Genomic DNA, 15,772 nt, shown 5'->3' on the forward strand with positions numbered 1-15,772 from the left:
TTCAAATTCTTTGTGGATCTGTGTGATCTGAGGGAAATATGTGTCTCTAATATAGTCATACATTTGGCAGGAGCTTAGGAAGTGCAGCTCATTTTTTACCTAATTTTGTGGGCAGTAGGTACAGTCTGTTTTCTCTTGAGAGCCAGGTCTGCCTACGGCGGCCTTTCTGTTATGGTTTTCTGGTGAAAGAGAGGCGGACCAAAACACATCTTTAATAAAGATAACAGAACAATTGTAACGGCGTTCGTCTGTTAAATGAAGAAAGTCGGACCGAAGCGCAGCGTGTAGGTTACTCATGACTTTAATGAAAGATATGACGGTACAAGAAATAACTGAAATACGAAAACAAACGAAACGTGAAATTAATTACAGCCCATCTGGTGAAAACATCACAAAGACAGGAACAAACACCCACAAAATACAAAGCGAAAATGAGGCTGCCTAAATACGGTTCCCAATCGGAGACAACGATAAGCACCTGACTCTAATTGAGAATCGCCTCAGGCAGCCAAACCTATACCACACCCCTAATCAGCCGCAATCCCAAATAATACAAACCCCAATACGAAACACAACATATAAACCCATGTCACACCCTGGCCTACCCAAACATATAACAAAAACACAAAATACTATGACCAAGGCGTGACAACAATATACTTATACAAAAACGTGAAAAACCAAAAACAGTCCTAACTGGTGCAAAACACAGAGACAGGAACAATCACCCACAAAATACCCAAAGAATATGGCTGCCTAAATATGGTTCCCAATCAGAGACAACGATAAACACCTGCCTCTGATTGAGAACCACTCTAGGCAACCATAGACTTTCCTAGACTACTTAACTAAACACAATCCCATAAACTACAAAACCCCTAGACAAAACAAACCACATAAATCACCCATGTCACACCCTGGCCTAACCAAAATAATAAAGAGAACACAGAATACTAAGACCAGCGCGTGACACTTTCTCATTAGCAAGGCTATGTTCACTGAGTCTGTACATAGTTAAAGCTTTCCTTAAGTTTCGATCAGTCACAGTGGTCAGGTATTCTGCCACTGTGTACTCTCTGTTTAGTGTCAAATAGCATTCTAGTTTTCTCAGTTTTTTTTGTTAATTCTTTCCAATGTATCAAGTAATTATCTTTTAGTTTTCTCATGATTTGGTTGGGTCTAATTGTGTTGCTGTCCTGGGGCTCTGTGGGGTCTGGTTGTGTTTGTGAACAGAGCCCCAGGACCAGCTTGCTTAGGGGACTCTTCTCCAGGTTAATCTCTCTGTAGGTGATGGCTTTGTTATAGAAGGTTTGGGAATCGCTTCCTTTTAGGTGGATGTAGAACGGCTCTATTCTGGATTTTGTTTTATGTTGTACACTGAAGATCTCCAGCCCTCCTCTATGCAGCACATTACTCTTCATCTGGTGGCTTCTGACAGGCAGAAATGCAGTACTGACTGATGAAGGAGAAAATGTGGGCAATATGGTGGTCCCTCCATAGAATGTAATACTTTAGATATATTGGAGAGGACAACATTTGTTATCTAATATGCTCTTAACCGATAGGTGTACAAATTATCATTGGGCTCCCGAGTGGCGCAGCGGTCTAAGGCACTGCATCTCAGTGCAAGAGGTGTCACTACAGTCCCTGGTTTGAATCCAGACTGCATCACATCCGGCTGTGATTGTGAGTCCCATAGGGTGGTGCACAATTGGCTCAGTGTCGTCTGGGTTTGGCCACGGTAGACCGTCATTGTAAATAAGCGTTTGTTCTTAACTTACTTGCCTACTTACATTAAAAATATATATAAAAAAACAAATTATGTTCTGGCACCCAGGCTCGGACAAAAATCTGCCTTGTGGCTGAATTTTGTTGTCTAGCCTGCTTTAAAATGTTATAAATACAAATAAGTGGCAACACTTTTTAAATCCTTTAATGGCATAGGTGACGGTGATTCGTAGCTAGTGAGTGACACATATCAATATGATATGGTGATACCATATATCTAGGCTACTACTACTGTGATATCATTCCGAGGGTTCATTGCCAAACCTCTATGTTTTGAAAATGACCGAAGTGGGAGTGGCTTTTGTTTACCTACTGAGTTTGTTGATGCACTGATCATTGTCTACTACAGATTAGTGAGGTGAGTTCCCACAACAATATATGTAACTACAAAAACAACATTGCTGACTATTCAAATACATTCTGAGTATTAGCCACGTTGTACCCACATTAGTAGAACGTTCATAATTTGTGTGCGGAAATGATTAGGTTACAGAGAGGTCAGAGGGTAAAGGCTATTCACCCAGGACTCTCGATTGTAGAATACACAGCCATCTTGGATCTACGAGCAGAAGGGAAATTAATGTGGTGAGTTTTTTTTTAATTTATTTTTTAAAATTTCCACCCTCCCCCCCACCCAAATATAAACCCGTTTGGTCCGAATCAAATCGTTACATCACAACACATTCATCTTTGTAGTCCTTGCCGTTCGGTATGTTTTGGACCGGTTCGTGGATTTCAATTCGAATGGTCTTCTGTTTTTGTCTGTGTGGCCGCTAGCGTGAATTGAGACCGAGAGGTAGCTACTGGGATTGGGAAGTGGATAGGAGGCAAAGTAGGCCCAACCTGCACATCACTACCTATGGGCAAACAGACAAGGGCTGTCACGGCTAGTTGTTGAAGCAAACTTATAATCAGACTCACGCTGTATTGGTAGCTAGTTAGCTCAATGTAGCTAGCTAGGACATAAACAATCAACTGGCGTTACTAACGTTAGCTAGTTAATAGCTATAGCGTTAGCTAGCTCGCTTGTCTGAGTCCTGTGACCCACATGCATGACTCAAATTCCATTGCATTACACCGGCACACCAAGCCACCTTGCCGGACCCCTTCCGGGGTCCTGCAACCGGTACATATTTTTTGCGTCCCTCGATTCTGCTCGCTTAACTTGATAGGTTAGATAGCTATTTAGATATTTCTGTCTTGATTAGCTACCTAACTTTGTTAGCCACAACATGCTGAAGCCAAAGGATAAACAACCAATGTATCGAGTCACGCGAGAGTGGGTGGCTGTTTAGCTAGTTAGCCAACTACACTAAATATAATGTGGCATGTTCATGTTGATACTCTTCCCCCTGAGGCTCCACTACTAAACTGGCAGCAAGCATCTTGCTAGCACAACAAGCATCTTCCTAGTTTTGGCACCAGTGTCAGAGATGACTCCATTCAATGTGGAAATAATGAATGTGTGTAGGGTCATTTAAATATCAATAGCTATGTCTCCATGTTCACAAGGTGAGAGAGTGTCAGAGGGTTCTTAGATTGAAGGAAAATTTGGTGTGGAGAATAACTGGAATCGGTTGTGAACTTAAGAGGCACCTGAGCAGAAGCTTGTTGAATTGTGCTGAGGCAATGTTGCACAGATGCACACAGTTTTTGTATGTTGACCAATGCAATGAAACAGTGGAAAATCAACACTTTTTAAAAGTGACTATAATTGTTTTGCTGTAAGGCACACTGTATGAGCACATTGTGCAATGTGTGTGGGCGTGTAGTTGTCTGGTGGTGAGGTTGGAGTAGTTGAAACTGAAAGTCTAGTAGGTCATCGGACTAACTGTAGGCTCCTGCATAACTGTTGTGTTTTCACTCCAGTCCTGTCCATGATAGTTTAAAAAAATCTGATATGAACAATGTTTTGTCAATAAATGGATGCAGGCATGCTGGTTCAGAAAGCCTTTTTGGAGTTGAAATAGTAAAACCTCTTCATCTCACTTCTGCAGGTGACAAACGGAATGTTCAGTGCTACGAGAAAGAAGTTTGTAGAGGGGGTCGAAAGTGACTACCCTGATGAGGGCATGTACTACAGCCAGCCGTTGCCGTTCTCACATAGGTCGGACAAAGACTTAAGCGCTCTGTCTGCTCGATCACACGTCCCTAGTACAGCTCCCTTTGAACTTGAAGTAAGTACAAAACATTTTCACACGTTTCTTCTATAATTTCAATCTGTTTATGCATATTTGTCATATTTAGTGCGATTTAGGTTACTCCATTATCCTACACTACCCTCTGTGTTTATTTGGACTGCGAAGCTAAAACATTTAATGTGGCTCTATACTCTAGCGTTTTGGAATTGAGATCAAATGTTTCATATGTGGAGACAGGACAGATGTCACCTTTGATTTGAGGGTATTTTCACACATGACTGTTTGGCCAGGGCCCTGATTATATGATATTGTCACCTAGGTGCCGGTACGATATGTGTTATGATTCTAGATGTATTGCGATTCAATACTGTGATTTGTTTTTTTTAAATGTTCCAAGCATATTGCTCACCACACTGTATGTCTGCTGCAGAGGGACAAAAGAGCCATGAGAAAAACAAGTTTTGATCAGTCATGGAAATAAAAGGGCTGAAAACAAATAGTCTCCCTATTTAAAAAGATGGAGAACAAGCTGTGAAGGAAAGATCCTGGAGTTTTGGTGCAGGTACAGCCAACTAGCGCAAAACATAATATTGCGATATTGTGACAATGATACGAAACGCTATGCCGTCAAAAATAATATCCTGATATGTAACTGCATCGCAGTTAAAGCAGATATTGAATATCCCTTTGAGCATAGTGGAGTTATTCATTACACTTTAGGTCGTGTATCAAAACATCCGGTCACTACAAAGATACAGGTGTCATTCCTAACTCCGTTACGGGAGAAGAAAGAAACTGCTCAGATATTTCACCATGAGGCCAGTAGTGATTTTAAAACAGTTACAGAGTTTAATGGCTGTGATAGGAGAGAACTGAGGATGGATCAACAACATTGTAGTTACTCAACAATACTAACCTAATCGACAGTGTGAAAAGAAGGAAACCTGTACAGAATTAAAAAATATTCCAAAACATGCATCCTGTTTGCAACAAGGCACTAAAGTAATACTGCAAAAATGTGACAATGCAAATAGGGTTGTTCCTAATGATCAAAAAAATATTGGTCGTCTGTTTGTCAATTTTTAAACGTGTATTTTTCAATATATAGACACACCCTATGTGTTTGAATAAAATCAACTATATGCCTTGAGATTGTCTGACGCTTTAAGTGCACTGTTTGATTAAATAATTATGACACAAGTGACTCGAGGGAATCTGATGGCCACGCTGTGTAATAAAAAATAAAAAAACATATATTTTTTTATAGTGAGTGACTGGCATATGTTGTCTCTCTCCTCCCTGATTCATTGAAAAGGCACCACAGCACAGCTATGTTTATCACACTTTGTGCTGAGGCAGCAACATCTTTTTAGCCATTTCGTTTATTTCTTGTTTATCTGACTGAAAATGTATTTTAATTGAAATCACTAATTTGTTGAGGAAAAACATCACCTATTCCCTCAACCCTTGCAGTCTTTACGTGAAACTGGGGTGGCAGGTAGTCAATTGCACGCTGCCTCAACCTGAGACATCTGTGACATTGTGTTGTGTGACACAGCTGAACATTTTAGGATGGCCAATTATTTTCCCCAGCACAAGGTGTAGCTGTGTAATGATCTTGCTGTTTAATCGGGTTCTTGATATGCCACACCAGTCAGGTGGATGGATTATTTTGGAAAGGAGAAATGCTCACGAACAAAGATAAATACAATTTTTGCGTGTATGGATCATTTCTGGGATCTTTTATTTCAGCTCATGATGGGACCAACACTTTACATGTTGCATTTATATTTATGTTCAGAAAAAAGGAGGGTATAGGAGCAATCATTTTGTGAGTATTATGAGTGACAAACAGGTGCTGTTAGATTACAATATTATTTTTACTGACGATGAATAACTATGATGACATTAACAAATGAATGATTGATTAATACATTAGCATATATATTGAAGTATAAGCCTAACTAAGTTACAAGACCACATAATGACAAAGCGAAAACAAGTGTTTAGACATTTTTATAGACGAGGCACACACTTGTCTATATAAGGTCCCACAGTTGACACTGCATGTCAAAGCAAAAACCATGCCTTGAGGTCGAAAGGAAGTGTCTGTAGAGCTCTGAGACAGGATTGTGGCAAGGGAAGGGTGCCAAAATATTTCTGCAGCATTGAAGGTCCCCAAGAACACAGTGGCCTCCATCATTCTTAAATGGAAGAATTTTGGAACCACCAAGACTCTTCCTGGAGCTGGCTGGCCAGCCAAACTGAGCAATCGGGGGAGAATGGCCTTGGTCAGGGAGGTGGCCAAGAACCCGATGGTCACTATGACAGAGCTCTAGAGTTCCTCCGTTGAGGTGGGAGAACCTTCCAGAAGAACAACCATCCCTGTAGCACTCTAAAGTTTCCGAAACTGTCAAAATATTGTCTGTGAGTATAACAGAACTGATATTGCAGGCGAAAACCTGCGGAAAATCCAACTGGGAAGTGCCTCTTATTTTGAAAGCTCCTTGTTCCATTGCACACCTTCCCTCCATTTAAAGGGATATCAACCAGATTCCTTTTCCTATGGCTTCCACATGGTCTGAACAGTCTTTAGACATAGTTTCAGGCTTTTATTCTGAAAAATGAGCGAGAAAGATCACATCGCATCAGTGAATGGCTGGGTGCCAGCAGCGTTTTGCATGCGCCAACAGAGTGGAGCAGACATTTTCTCTCTCACTTCTATTGAAAAAGCTAAGGTCCGGTTGAAATATTATCGATTTATATATTGTAAAAACAACCTGAGGTTTGACTATAAAAAAATGTTTGACATGTTTCTACGAACTTTACGGATACTATTTGGAATTTTCGTATGCCCCGTCGTGACCGCTCGAGCCTGTGGATTTCTGAACATAACGCGCCAACCAAATGGTGTTATTTTGGATATAAAAATAATCTTTATGGATCAAAAGGAACATTTGTTGTGTAACTGGGAGTCTCGTGAGTGCAAACATCCGAAGATCATCAAAGGTAAGCGATTAATTTTATTGCTTTTCTGACTTTCGTGACCAATCTACTTTGCTGCTAGCTGTTTGTAATGTTTTGTTTGCTGAGAGATATGTCCTAACGAACGCTTGGTATGCTGTCGCCGAAAAACTTTTTTGAAATCTGACATGTCAGGTGGATTAACAACAAGCTACGCTGTGTTTTGCTATATTGCACTTGTGATTTCATGAAAATTAAATATTTTTTGTAATATAATTGGAATTTGACGCTCTGCAATTCAGCAGATGTTGACGAAAATGATCCCGCTAACGGGACGGGTGCATCAAGAAGTTAAGAGCACATTCTTATTTACAGTGACGTGCAAAGCGACGCGTCCAGGGCTGTGGCAGTCATGTGATTGTCAAGCAAATAACTGTCGGTCTCATGGTAATTGACTGTTAAATTAACATAAAGGGGATCCACACATGCAAGCTGCTGATGCGTGCCTTTGAAATATCTACATTCTAAAGTGTAATAAATCCACTTAATTGCCTGTACAGCACAATAACACCACAATATTTTAGGCAGGTGTTTCCTATGAAACATTATAATCCAAAATAATGGCACTTTTTCATATTTATATGATTTTATTGTAAGTATATAATTGAAACTCGCTGAAAGAAATTCAAAATTAAGGATTTTTTCTGTGCTAGTGTGCACATGGAGAGGTTATTCTGTGTTAAGCTTTAAAAGTGATAGTTTGAAACTGGTTATATGCTTGACTTTGAGTTATTTGGCAACTTTAGTTGTGAATGATACAAACCTTAGAATGTCTTATGAAATCAACATATATGGGCTGCATGATTCCACTATATTAATGATGTAAAAAAAAAATTGGTGTGAAAAAGGCATACACCATTTCTTGTCGCAGTGTAATTGCCTATACAGTGGGGCAAAAAAAGTATTTAGTCAGCCACCAATTGTGCAAGTTCTTCCACTTAAAAAGATGAGAGGCCTGTAATTTTCATCATAGGTACACTTCAACTATGACAGACATTGTAGGATTTTTAATGAATTTATCTGCAAATTATTGTGGAAAATAAGTATTTGGTCACCAACAAACAAGCAAGATTTCTGGCTCTCACAGACCTGTAACTTCTTCTTTAGGAGGCTCCTCTGTCCTCCACTCATTACCTGTATTAATGGCACCTGTTTGAACTTGTTATCAGTATAAAAGACACCTGTCCACAACCTCAAACAGTCACACTCCAAACTCCACAATGGCCAAGACCAAAGAGCTGTCAAAGGACACCAGAAACAAAATTGTAGACCTGCACCAGGCTGGGAAGACTGAATCTGCAATAGGTAAGCAGCTTGGTTTGAATAAATCAACTGTGGGAGCAATTATTAGGAAATGGAAGTCATACAAGAAATCTCCCTCAAATCTCCCCCAAAATCTCCCTCCTTCTGGGGCTCCATGCAAGATCTCACCCCGTGGGGTCAAAATGATCACAAGAACGGTGAGCAAAAATCCCAGAATCACACGGGGGGGATCTAGTGAATGACCTGCAGAGAGCTGGGACCAAAGTAACAAAGCCTGCCATCAGTAACACACTACGCCGCCAGGGACTCAAATCCTGCAGTGTCAGACGTGTCCCCCTGCTTAAGCCAGTACATGTCCAGGCCCGTCTGAAGTTTGCTGGAGAGCATTTGGATTATCCAGAAGAAGATTGGGAGAATGTCATATGGTCAGATGAAACCAAATTAGAACTTTTTGGTAAAAACTCAACTCGTCGTGTTTGGAGGACAAAGAATGCTGAGTTGCATCCAAAGAACACCATACCTACTGAAGCATGGGGGTGGAAACATCATGCTTTGGGGCTGTTTTTCTGCAAAGGGACCAGGACGACTGATCCGTGTTGTGACGGCCCTGAATTTTTCTGAACCGTCTCAGTGCAGCTCCTTCCAATAGGGCGCTTTCCCTTTAATTCCCAATTAAATAGCCAGCATCAGCTGCGCAAAAGTGGGGTTGTGATGGAGACGTGACTGAGGATGTGTTCAACCCTCAGTTCCCGGAGCTTCTCTATTCCGTTGTTTTGTTGCCGTTAAACGTGTGTTTTGTTGCCTAATAGAGTTTACCCAGGATTGGATCCACTCTTTGCGTCCCTGTCCTACACATCTCCGTTCTTCGTGGCCTTTCTCCGCGGGAGATCTATTGGCGGATTGGATTGTCTGACTGACCGACTGACTACCACCTTTTTGTATACGGTATTTCATTTGTTTTGATGTGATGTATACTGTGATTTATGTAGTTAGTTGTAGTTAAGGACTGATTAAGAGTTGATACGCTTTAAAGTTCTGTGGTAAACTTATTGTTCTATTGATGGTATGTTTAGTACTGGTTTTACGCTACACTGAATGAACGGACAAACATTGCGTGACAAAAGTCACTTGAGTTCACTGAACTCCTTTACCGGGCTGGACTCTTTTTAGGCCCGAGGTACAGGACATTTCTGGAGGAACCAGAACTCATTGTGATATTATTATATGTGTGTGTGTAATCATTGTTGTTGCTAATACAACCCACGCAACAGAATATAGTTGTTTTTGAAGTTCTTTCCAATGTTTTAAGGGTTTATGAAAAGTTTATTTCCATCCTGACTTTTACATAAGTCCTTTGTATTGGTGTAGACTTGACGGACCAGATGGGACTCATTCCCACCCAAACTAAAAGGAGAAACCAATGTTTTCTCTGGTAGGCACAACCTACCTGGCACCCCTATAAATAATAACCTCAAGTCAAAACCGTTACAGTGTAAAGGAAAGAATGAATGGGGCCATGTATCGTGAGATTTTGAGTGAAAACCTCCTTCCATCAGCAAGGGCATTGAAGATGAAACGTGGCTGGGTCTTTCAGTATGACAATGATCCCAAACACACGGCCCGGGCAACGGAGTGGCTTCGTAAGAAGCATTTCAAGGTCCTGGAGTGGCCTAGCCAGTCTCCAGATCTCAACCCCATAGAAAATCTTTGGAGGGAGTTGAAAGTCCGTGTTGTCCAGCAACAGCCCCAAAACGTCACTGCTCTAGAGGAGATCTGCATGGAGAAATGGGCCAAAATACCAGCAACAGTGTGTGAAAACCTTGTGAAGACATACAGAAAATGTTTGACCTCTGTCATTGCCAACAAAGGGTATATAACAAAGTATTGAGAAACTTTTGTTATTGACCAAATACTTATTTTCCACCATAATTTGCAAAACAAATCATTCAAAATCCTACAATGTAATTTTCTGGATTTTTATTTTCTCATTTTGTCTGTCATAATTGAAGTGTACCTATGATGAAAATTACAGGCCTCTCTCGTCTTTTTAAGTGGGAGAACTTGCACAATTGGTGGCTGAATACTTTTTTGCCCCACTGTATGTGTGAAATTGGGCAGGCTAAACATCACCATTATATAATGATTAATCTATTATGACTTAGCGTACACACAATTTTGTTTATGGTTTTTATTTTTTCTGAAGGCAACAAAAACCAGCATTGTGACAAATAGTGCCTGTAGGCTACTTAGGCTTTCATATTGCAATGTTCGTATATTCTCTTTTTTTCCTCGTTTGAATGGGGAACACGCATGAGGAATAAATAAGACACTTCTAATTATGTAAATAAAAATAAGCACAATGGAAAATAATAAAAGTATTGGGCTCAAAGTTTAAGGTGCTTGTTGCTGATAACGGCTATTGTTTCAGTTCAGTATCATAGAGCCTAACTTTGGCGAGTGCTATAGTCTAAGGTTCTGATTAAGAAACACCAGCATGTTTACTATGTCGGGCTTCAGTGAAGACCGTAGAGAGGTAGCTATGTTCCCTGCTGTGCTGAACACCCTCTCTGACGCAGTGCTGGTAGCACAAATGCACATCTACTTTTTAGCAAGCAGAGCCAATAAAGGACAGCGACAGTGGTTATCCCACCACCATGACGGGGTCAGCAGATGTGTCCGGTTCCTTCTCTTCTGTTTACAAACACTTCGGTTGGAGTTATTAAAACTCGTTTTTCAACCACTCCACAAATTTCTTGTTAGCAAATTATAGTTTTGGCAAGGTGTTTAGGACATCTACTTTGTGAATGACAAGTCATTTTTCCAACAATTGTTTACAGGCAGATTATTTCACTTCATGCTATCATTATCACATAATTCACTGTATCACAATTCCAGTGGGTCAGAAGTTTACATACACTAAGTTGACTGTGCCTTTAACCTGTTACCCCTACCCCCTACTTTTTCGAATATTCTGTTAAAAACCGCGCAACATTTCAGCGCCCTGCTGCTCATGGCAGGAATATAGTATATGCATATGATTAGTATGTGTGGGTAGAAAACACTCAGACGTTTATAAAACTGGTTAAATCACTGCTGTGACTATAACAGAACGTGCGTTTCATCGAAAGGTGCAGGAAAATCTGATCACTGAAAATGGAAATAAATATCCATGCGCCACGTCCAGGAATTGTTAAAGGTGAACCGAATTAAATGAGGCCGAGGTTGCAGTACCTACAGCTTCCACACGATGTCTAGAGTCTTGTCATTTGCTTCGGCTTTGATTCTTGGTCAAACCGAATCAAGGGAACCGATTCCCTCCGGTCTCCGACCGGAGATTTCTCCTGAGTGGCTGCTGCCAACACACTGTCATCGACACTGACCCAACTCCAGCCACTTTAATAATGGGAATTGATGGGAAATTATGTAAATATATCACTAGCCACTTTAAACAATGCTACCTTATAATATTACTTACCCTACATTATTCATCTCATATGCATATGTATATACTGTACTCTACATCATCGACTGCATCCTTATGTAATACATGTATCACTAGCCACTTTAACTATGCCACTTTGTTTACTTTGTCTACATACTCATCTCACATGCATATACTGTACTCGGTACCATCTACTGTATGCTGCTCTGTACCATCACTCATTCATATATCCTTATGTACATATTCTTTATCCCCTTACACTGTGTATAAGACAGTAGTTTTTGGAATTGTTAGTTAGATTACTTGTTGGTTATCACTGCATTGTCGGAACTAGAAGCACAAGCATTTCGCTACACTCGCATTAACATCTGCTAACCATGTGTATGTGACAAATAAATTTGATTTGACATTTTTTCCAGACGGACACCAATAGAATTTACATCGCCTCCTGATGAATTTTATCGCTTATTAACGTGTACTAATACCTAAAGGTGCATTACAAAAGTATTTCGAAGTGTTTTGTGAAAGTTTATCGTCGACTTTCTTAATTTAAAAAAATGACGTTACGTTATGAAATGCAATTTTTTTCATTTATCACACAGTCTTCATAGATCGGTATCTAGGCTATATATGGACCGATTTAATAAAAAAAAAGACCCAATAGTGATTATGGGACATCTAGGAGTGCCAACAAAGAAGATGGTCAAAGGTAATGAATGTTTTATATTTCATTGTGCGGTTTGTGTAGCGCCGACTATGCTAATTATTTTGTTTACGTCCCCTGCGGGTCTTTTGGGGTGCTATCAGATAATAGCTTCTCATGCTTTCGCCGAAAAGCATTTAAAAATGTGACTTGTTGCCTGGATTCACAACGAGTGTAGCTTTAATTCAATACCCTGCATGTGTATTTTAATGAACGTTTGAGTTTTAACTAATACTATTAGCATTTAGCGTAGCACATTTGCATTTCCAGACCTCTGACGCTTGAGTGCCAGGTAGGAGCAAGAGGTTAAACAGCTTGGAAAATTCCAGAAAATTGTCATGGCTTTAGAAGCTTCTGCTAGGCGAATGTACATCATTTTAGTCAATTGGGGGTGTACCTGTGCCTCTTTGCATGACATCATGGGAAAATCAAAAGAAATCAGCTAAGACCCCAGAAAAAAATTGTAGTCCTCCACAAGTCTGGTTGACCCTTGGGAGCAATTTCCAAACGCCTGAAGGTACCACGTTCATCTGTACAAACAACAGTATGCAAGTATAAACACCATGGGACCACGCAGCTGTCATACCGCTCAGGAAGGAGACGTGTTCTGTCTCCTAGAGATGAATGTACTTTGGTGTGAAAAGTGCAAATCAATCCCAGAACAACAGCAAAGGACCTTGTGAAGATGCTGGAAGAAACCGGCACAAAAGTATCTATAGCCACAGTAAAACGAGTCCTATATATCGACATAACCTGTAAGGTCGCTCAGCAAGGAAGAAGCCACTGCTCCAAAACCACCATAAAAAAGCCGGACTACGGTTTGCAACTGCACATGGGGACAAAGATGGTACTTTTTGGAGAAATGTCCTGTGGTCTGATGAAGAAAGAAAATAGAACTGTTTGGCCATAATGACGATCGTTATGTTTATAGGGAAAACAGGGAGGCTTGAAAGCCGAAGAACACCATCCCAACCGTGAAGAACGGGGGTGGCAGCATCATGTTGTGGGGGTGCTTTGCTGACGGAGGGACTGGTGCACTTCACAACATTGATGGCATGATGAGGAAAGAAAATTGTGGATATATTGAAGCAACATCTCAAGACATCAGCCAGGATGTTAAAGCTTGCAAATGGGTCTTCCAAATGGACATTGAATCCAAGCATACTTCCAATGTTGTGGCAAAATGGCGTAAGGACAACAACCTCAAGGTATTAAAGTGATCATCACAAAACCCTGACCTCAATCCCATAGAAAATTTGTTGACAGAACTGAAAAAGTGTGTGCGAGGCCTACTAACCTGACTCAGTTACACCAGCTCTTTCAGGAGGAATGGGCCAAAATTCACCCAACTTATTGTGGGAAGCTTGTGGAAGGCTACCCAAAACGTTTGACCCAAGTTAAACAATTTCAAGGCAATGCTACCAAATACTAATTGAGTGTATGTAAACTTCTGACCTACTGGGAATGTGATGAAATAAATAAAAGCTGAAATAAATAATTCTCTCCACTATTATTCTGACATTTCACATTCTTAAAATAAAGTGGTGATCCTAACTGACCTAAGACAGGGAAATTTCACTACGATTAAATGTCAAGAATTGTGAAAAACTGAGGTTGAATGTATTTGGCTTAGGTGTTTGTAAATTTCCGACTTCAACTGTAGGAGTCTTCTCGGTGTCGGCATCTCAAATTCAATCATGAAGTGTTTGATTTTTGATTGCATTTGCATTGATGTCAGAGTGATTAGAAGGACAATAGAGTGCTGAGTACCAGACCATTAGCGACTTGATGACTGTTAGAAAGTGCACAGTTTTCGAGTAGCCTAGTTACATTGAATCAATGTGGAATTTGACTGTGGTCATGACTCGTGACTGGCAGTAATACGGTCAGCGTATGCAAAAATGTCTGAAAACCCGTTTTTTCTTTGTCATTATGGGGTATGACCTTAGTGATCACTGTTTTACAGCCTGTGTTTGTAATAGCTGGTCAGTGAAACAACCTGTCCTGATTTGTCTTTAATGAGCAAGCCTTCCTTCGTGAACTGGCCTCTGTAATATGGTATAGAATCAGCTTGATCCATTCTGTCGAAGACGCTTGGACCTTTTTAAAAAATATTTTCAGTGGTACTGTTAACAAACACGCCCCCATAAAGAAAATTAGAATTAAAACAGGTTCAGCCCCTGGTTCGACTGTGGTCTTACAATTCTTGAGGTGGAGTAACTTTGCATTTGGCCAAAGGCTCGGCACATGCATACTCAGGCTGACTGGGAATCATTCGGGCAAATGAGAAATAGGTGCTCTCAGGCTATCCGGAAGGCCAAAGTTAGTTACTTTAAGGAGCAGTTCTCTCTCTGTGGGTCAAACCCCAAGAAGTTCTGGAAAACAGTTAAAGACCTGAAGAATAAACCCTCCTCACAGCTGCCCATGTCCCTTAATATTGATGATGTGGTTGTTACTGACAAGAAGCACATGGCTGAGCTCTTTAATCACCACTTCATTGAGTCAGGATTCCTATTTGACTCAGCCATGCCTCCTTGCCCGTCCAACATTTCCTCATCTCCCACCCCTTCTAATGCAACTATCCCGATGCTCCTCCCTCTTTTTCCCCTGTCCCGCTACAAAGTTCCTCCCTGCAGGCAGTCACTGAGTCTGAGGTGCTAAAGGAGCTCCTTAAACTTGACCCCAAAAAACATCTGGGTCATATGGTTTAGACCCTTTCTTCTTTAAGGTAGCTGCCCCTATCATCGCCATGCCTATCGCCAACCTTTTTAACCTGTCTCTCCTTTCTGGGGATGTTCCCATTGCTTGGACGGCAGCCACAGTTTGTCTTGCATTTGAAGGGGGAGATCAAGCTGATCCTAACGGTTATAGGCCTATTTCTATTTCGCGCTGTTTATCAAAAGTGTTGGAAAATCTGGTCAATAATTAACTGACTGGCTTTCTTGATATTTGTAGTATTCTCTCTGGTATGCAATCGGATTTCCGGTCAGGTTATGGATGTGTCACTGCAACCTTAAAGGTCCTCAATGATGTCACAATTGCCCTTGATTCTAAGCAATATTGTGCTGCTATTTTTATTGACTTTGCCAAAGCTTTTGATATGGTAGACCATTCCATTCTTGTGGGCTGGCTAAGGACTATTGGTGTCTCTGAGGGGTCTTTGGCCTGGTTTGCTAACTACCTCTCAAAGAGTGCAGTATATAAAGTCAGAAAATCTGCTGTCTCAGCCACGGCCTGTCACCGGGTACCCCAAGGCTCAATCCTAGGCCCCACGCTCTTCTCAATTTACATCAACAACATAGCTCAGGCAGTAGGAAGCTCTCTCACCCATATATATGCAGATGATACAGTCTTATACACAGATGGCCCTGAATGCCCCTCTCCCCACTATTGTGATTACTACCTCTGAGG

The 15,772-nt window shown here is 40.8% G+C and overlaps 1 protein-coding gene across 5 annotated transcripts in view; it reads left to right on the top strand.

Moving 5' to 3' along the window:
• The first annotated feature begins 2,226 nt into the window (after positions 1-2,226).
• LOC124038593 (CCR4-NOT transcription complex subunit 2-like) overlaps positions 2,227-15,772 on the top strand; it is a 29,476-nt gene continuing 15,930 nt past the window's right edge. For 3 of the 5 annotated variants that reach the window (XM_046354646.1, XM_046354654.1, XM_046354670.1), the window contains exons 1-2: positions 2,227-2,373; positions 3,786-3,965. In XM_046354646.1, the coding sequence (XP_046210602.1) occupies positions 3,798-3,965 (168 nt within the window). In that variant the 5' untranslated portion in view covers positions 2,227-2,373; positions 3,786-3,797. The remainder of the gene's footprint in view (positions 2,374-3,785; positions 3,966-15,772) is intronic. The other 2 variants (XM_046354661.1, XM_046354678.1) reach the window with 1 other exon arrangement.

Source organism: Oncorhynchus gorbuscha, linkage group LG01 (assembly GCF_021184085.1).
Source record: "Oncorhynchus gorbuscha isolate QuinsamMale2020 ecotype Even-year linkage group LG01, OgorEven_v1.0, whole genome shotgun sequence".
Classification (NCBI taxonomy): domain Eukaryota; kingdom Metazoa; phylum Chordata; class Actinopteri; order Salmoniformes; family Salmonidae; genus Oncorhynchus; species Oncorhynchus gorbuscha.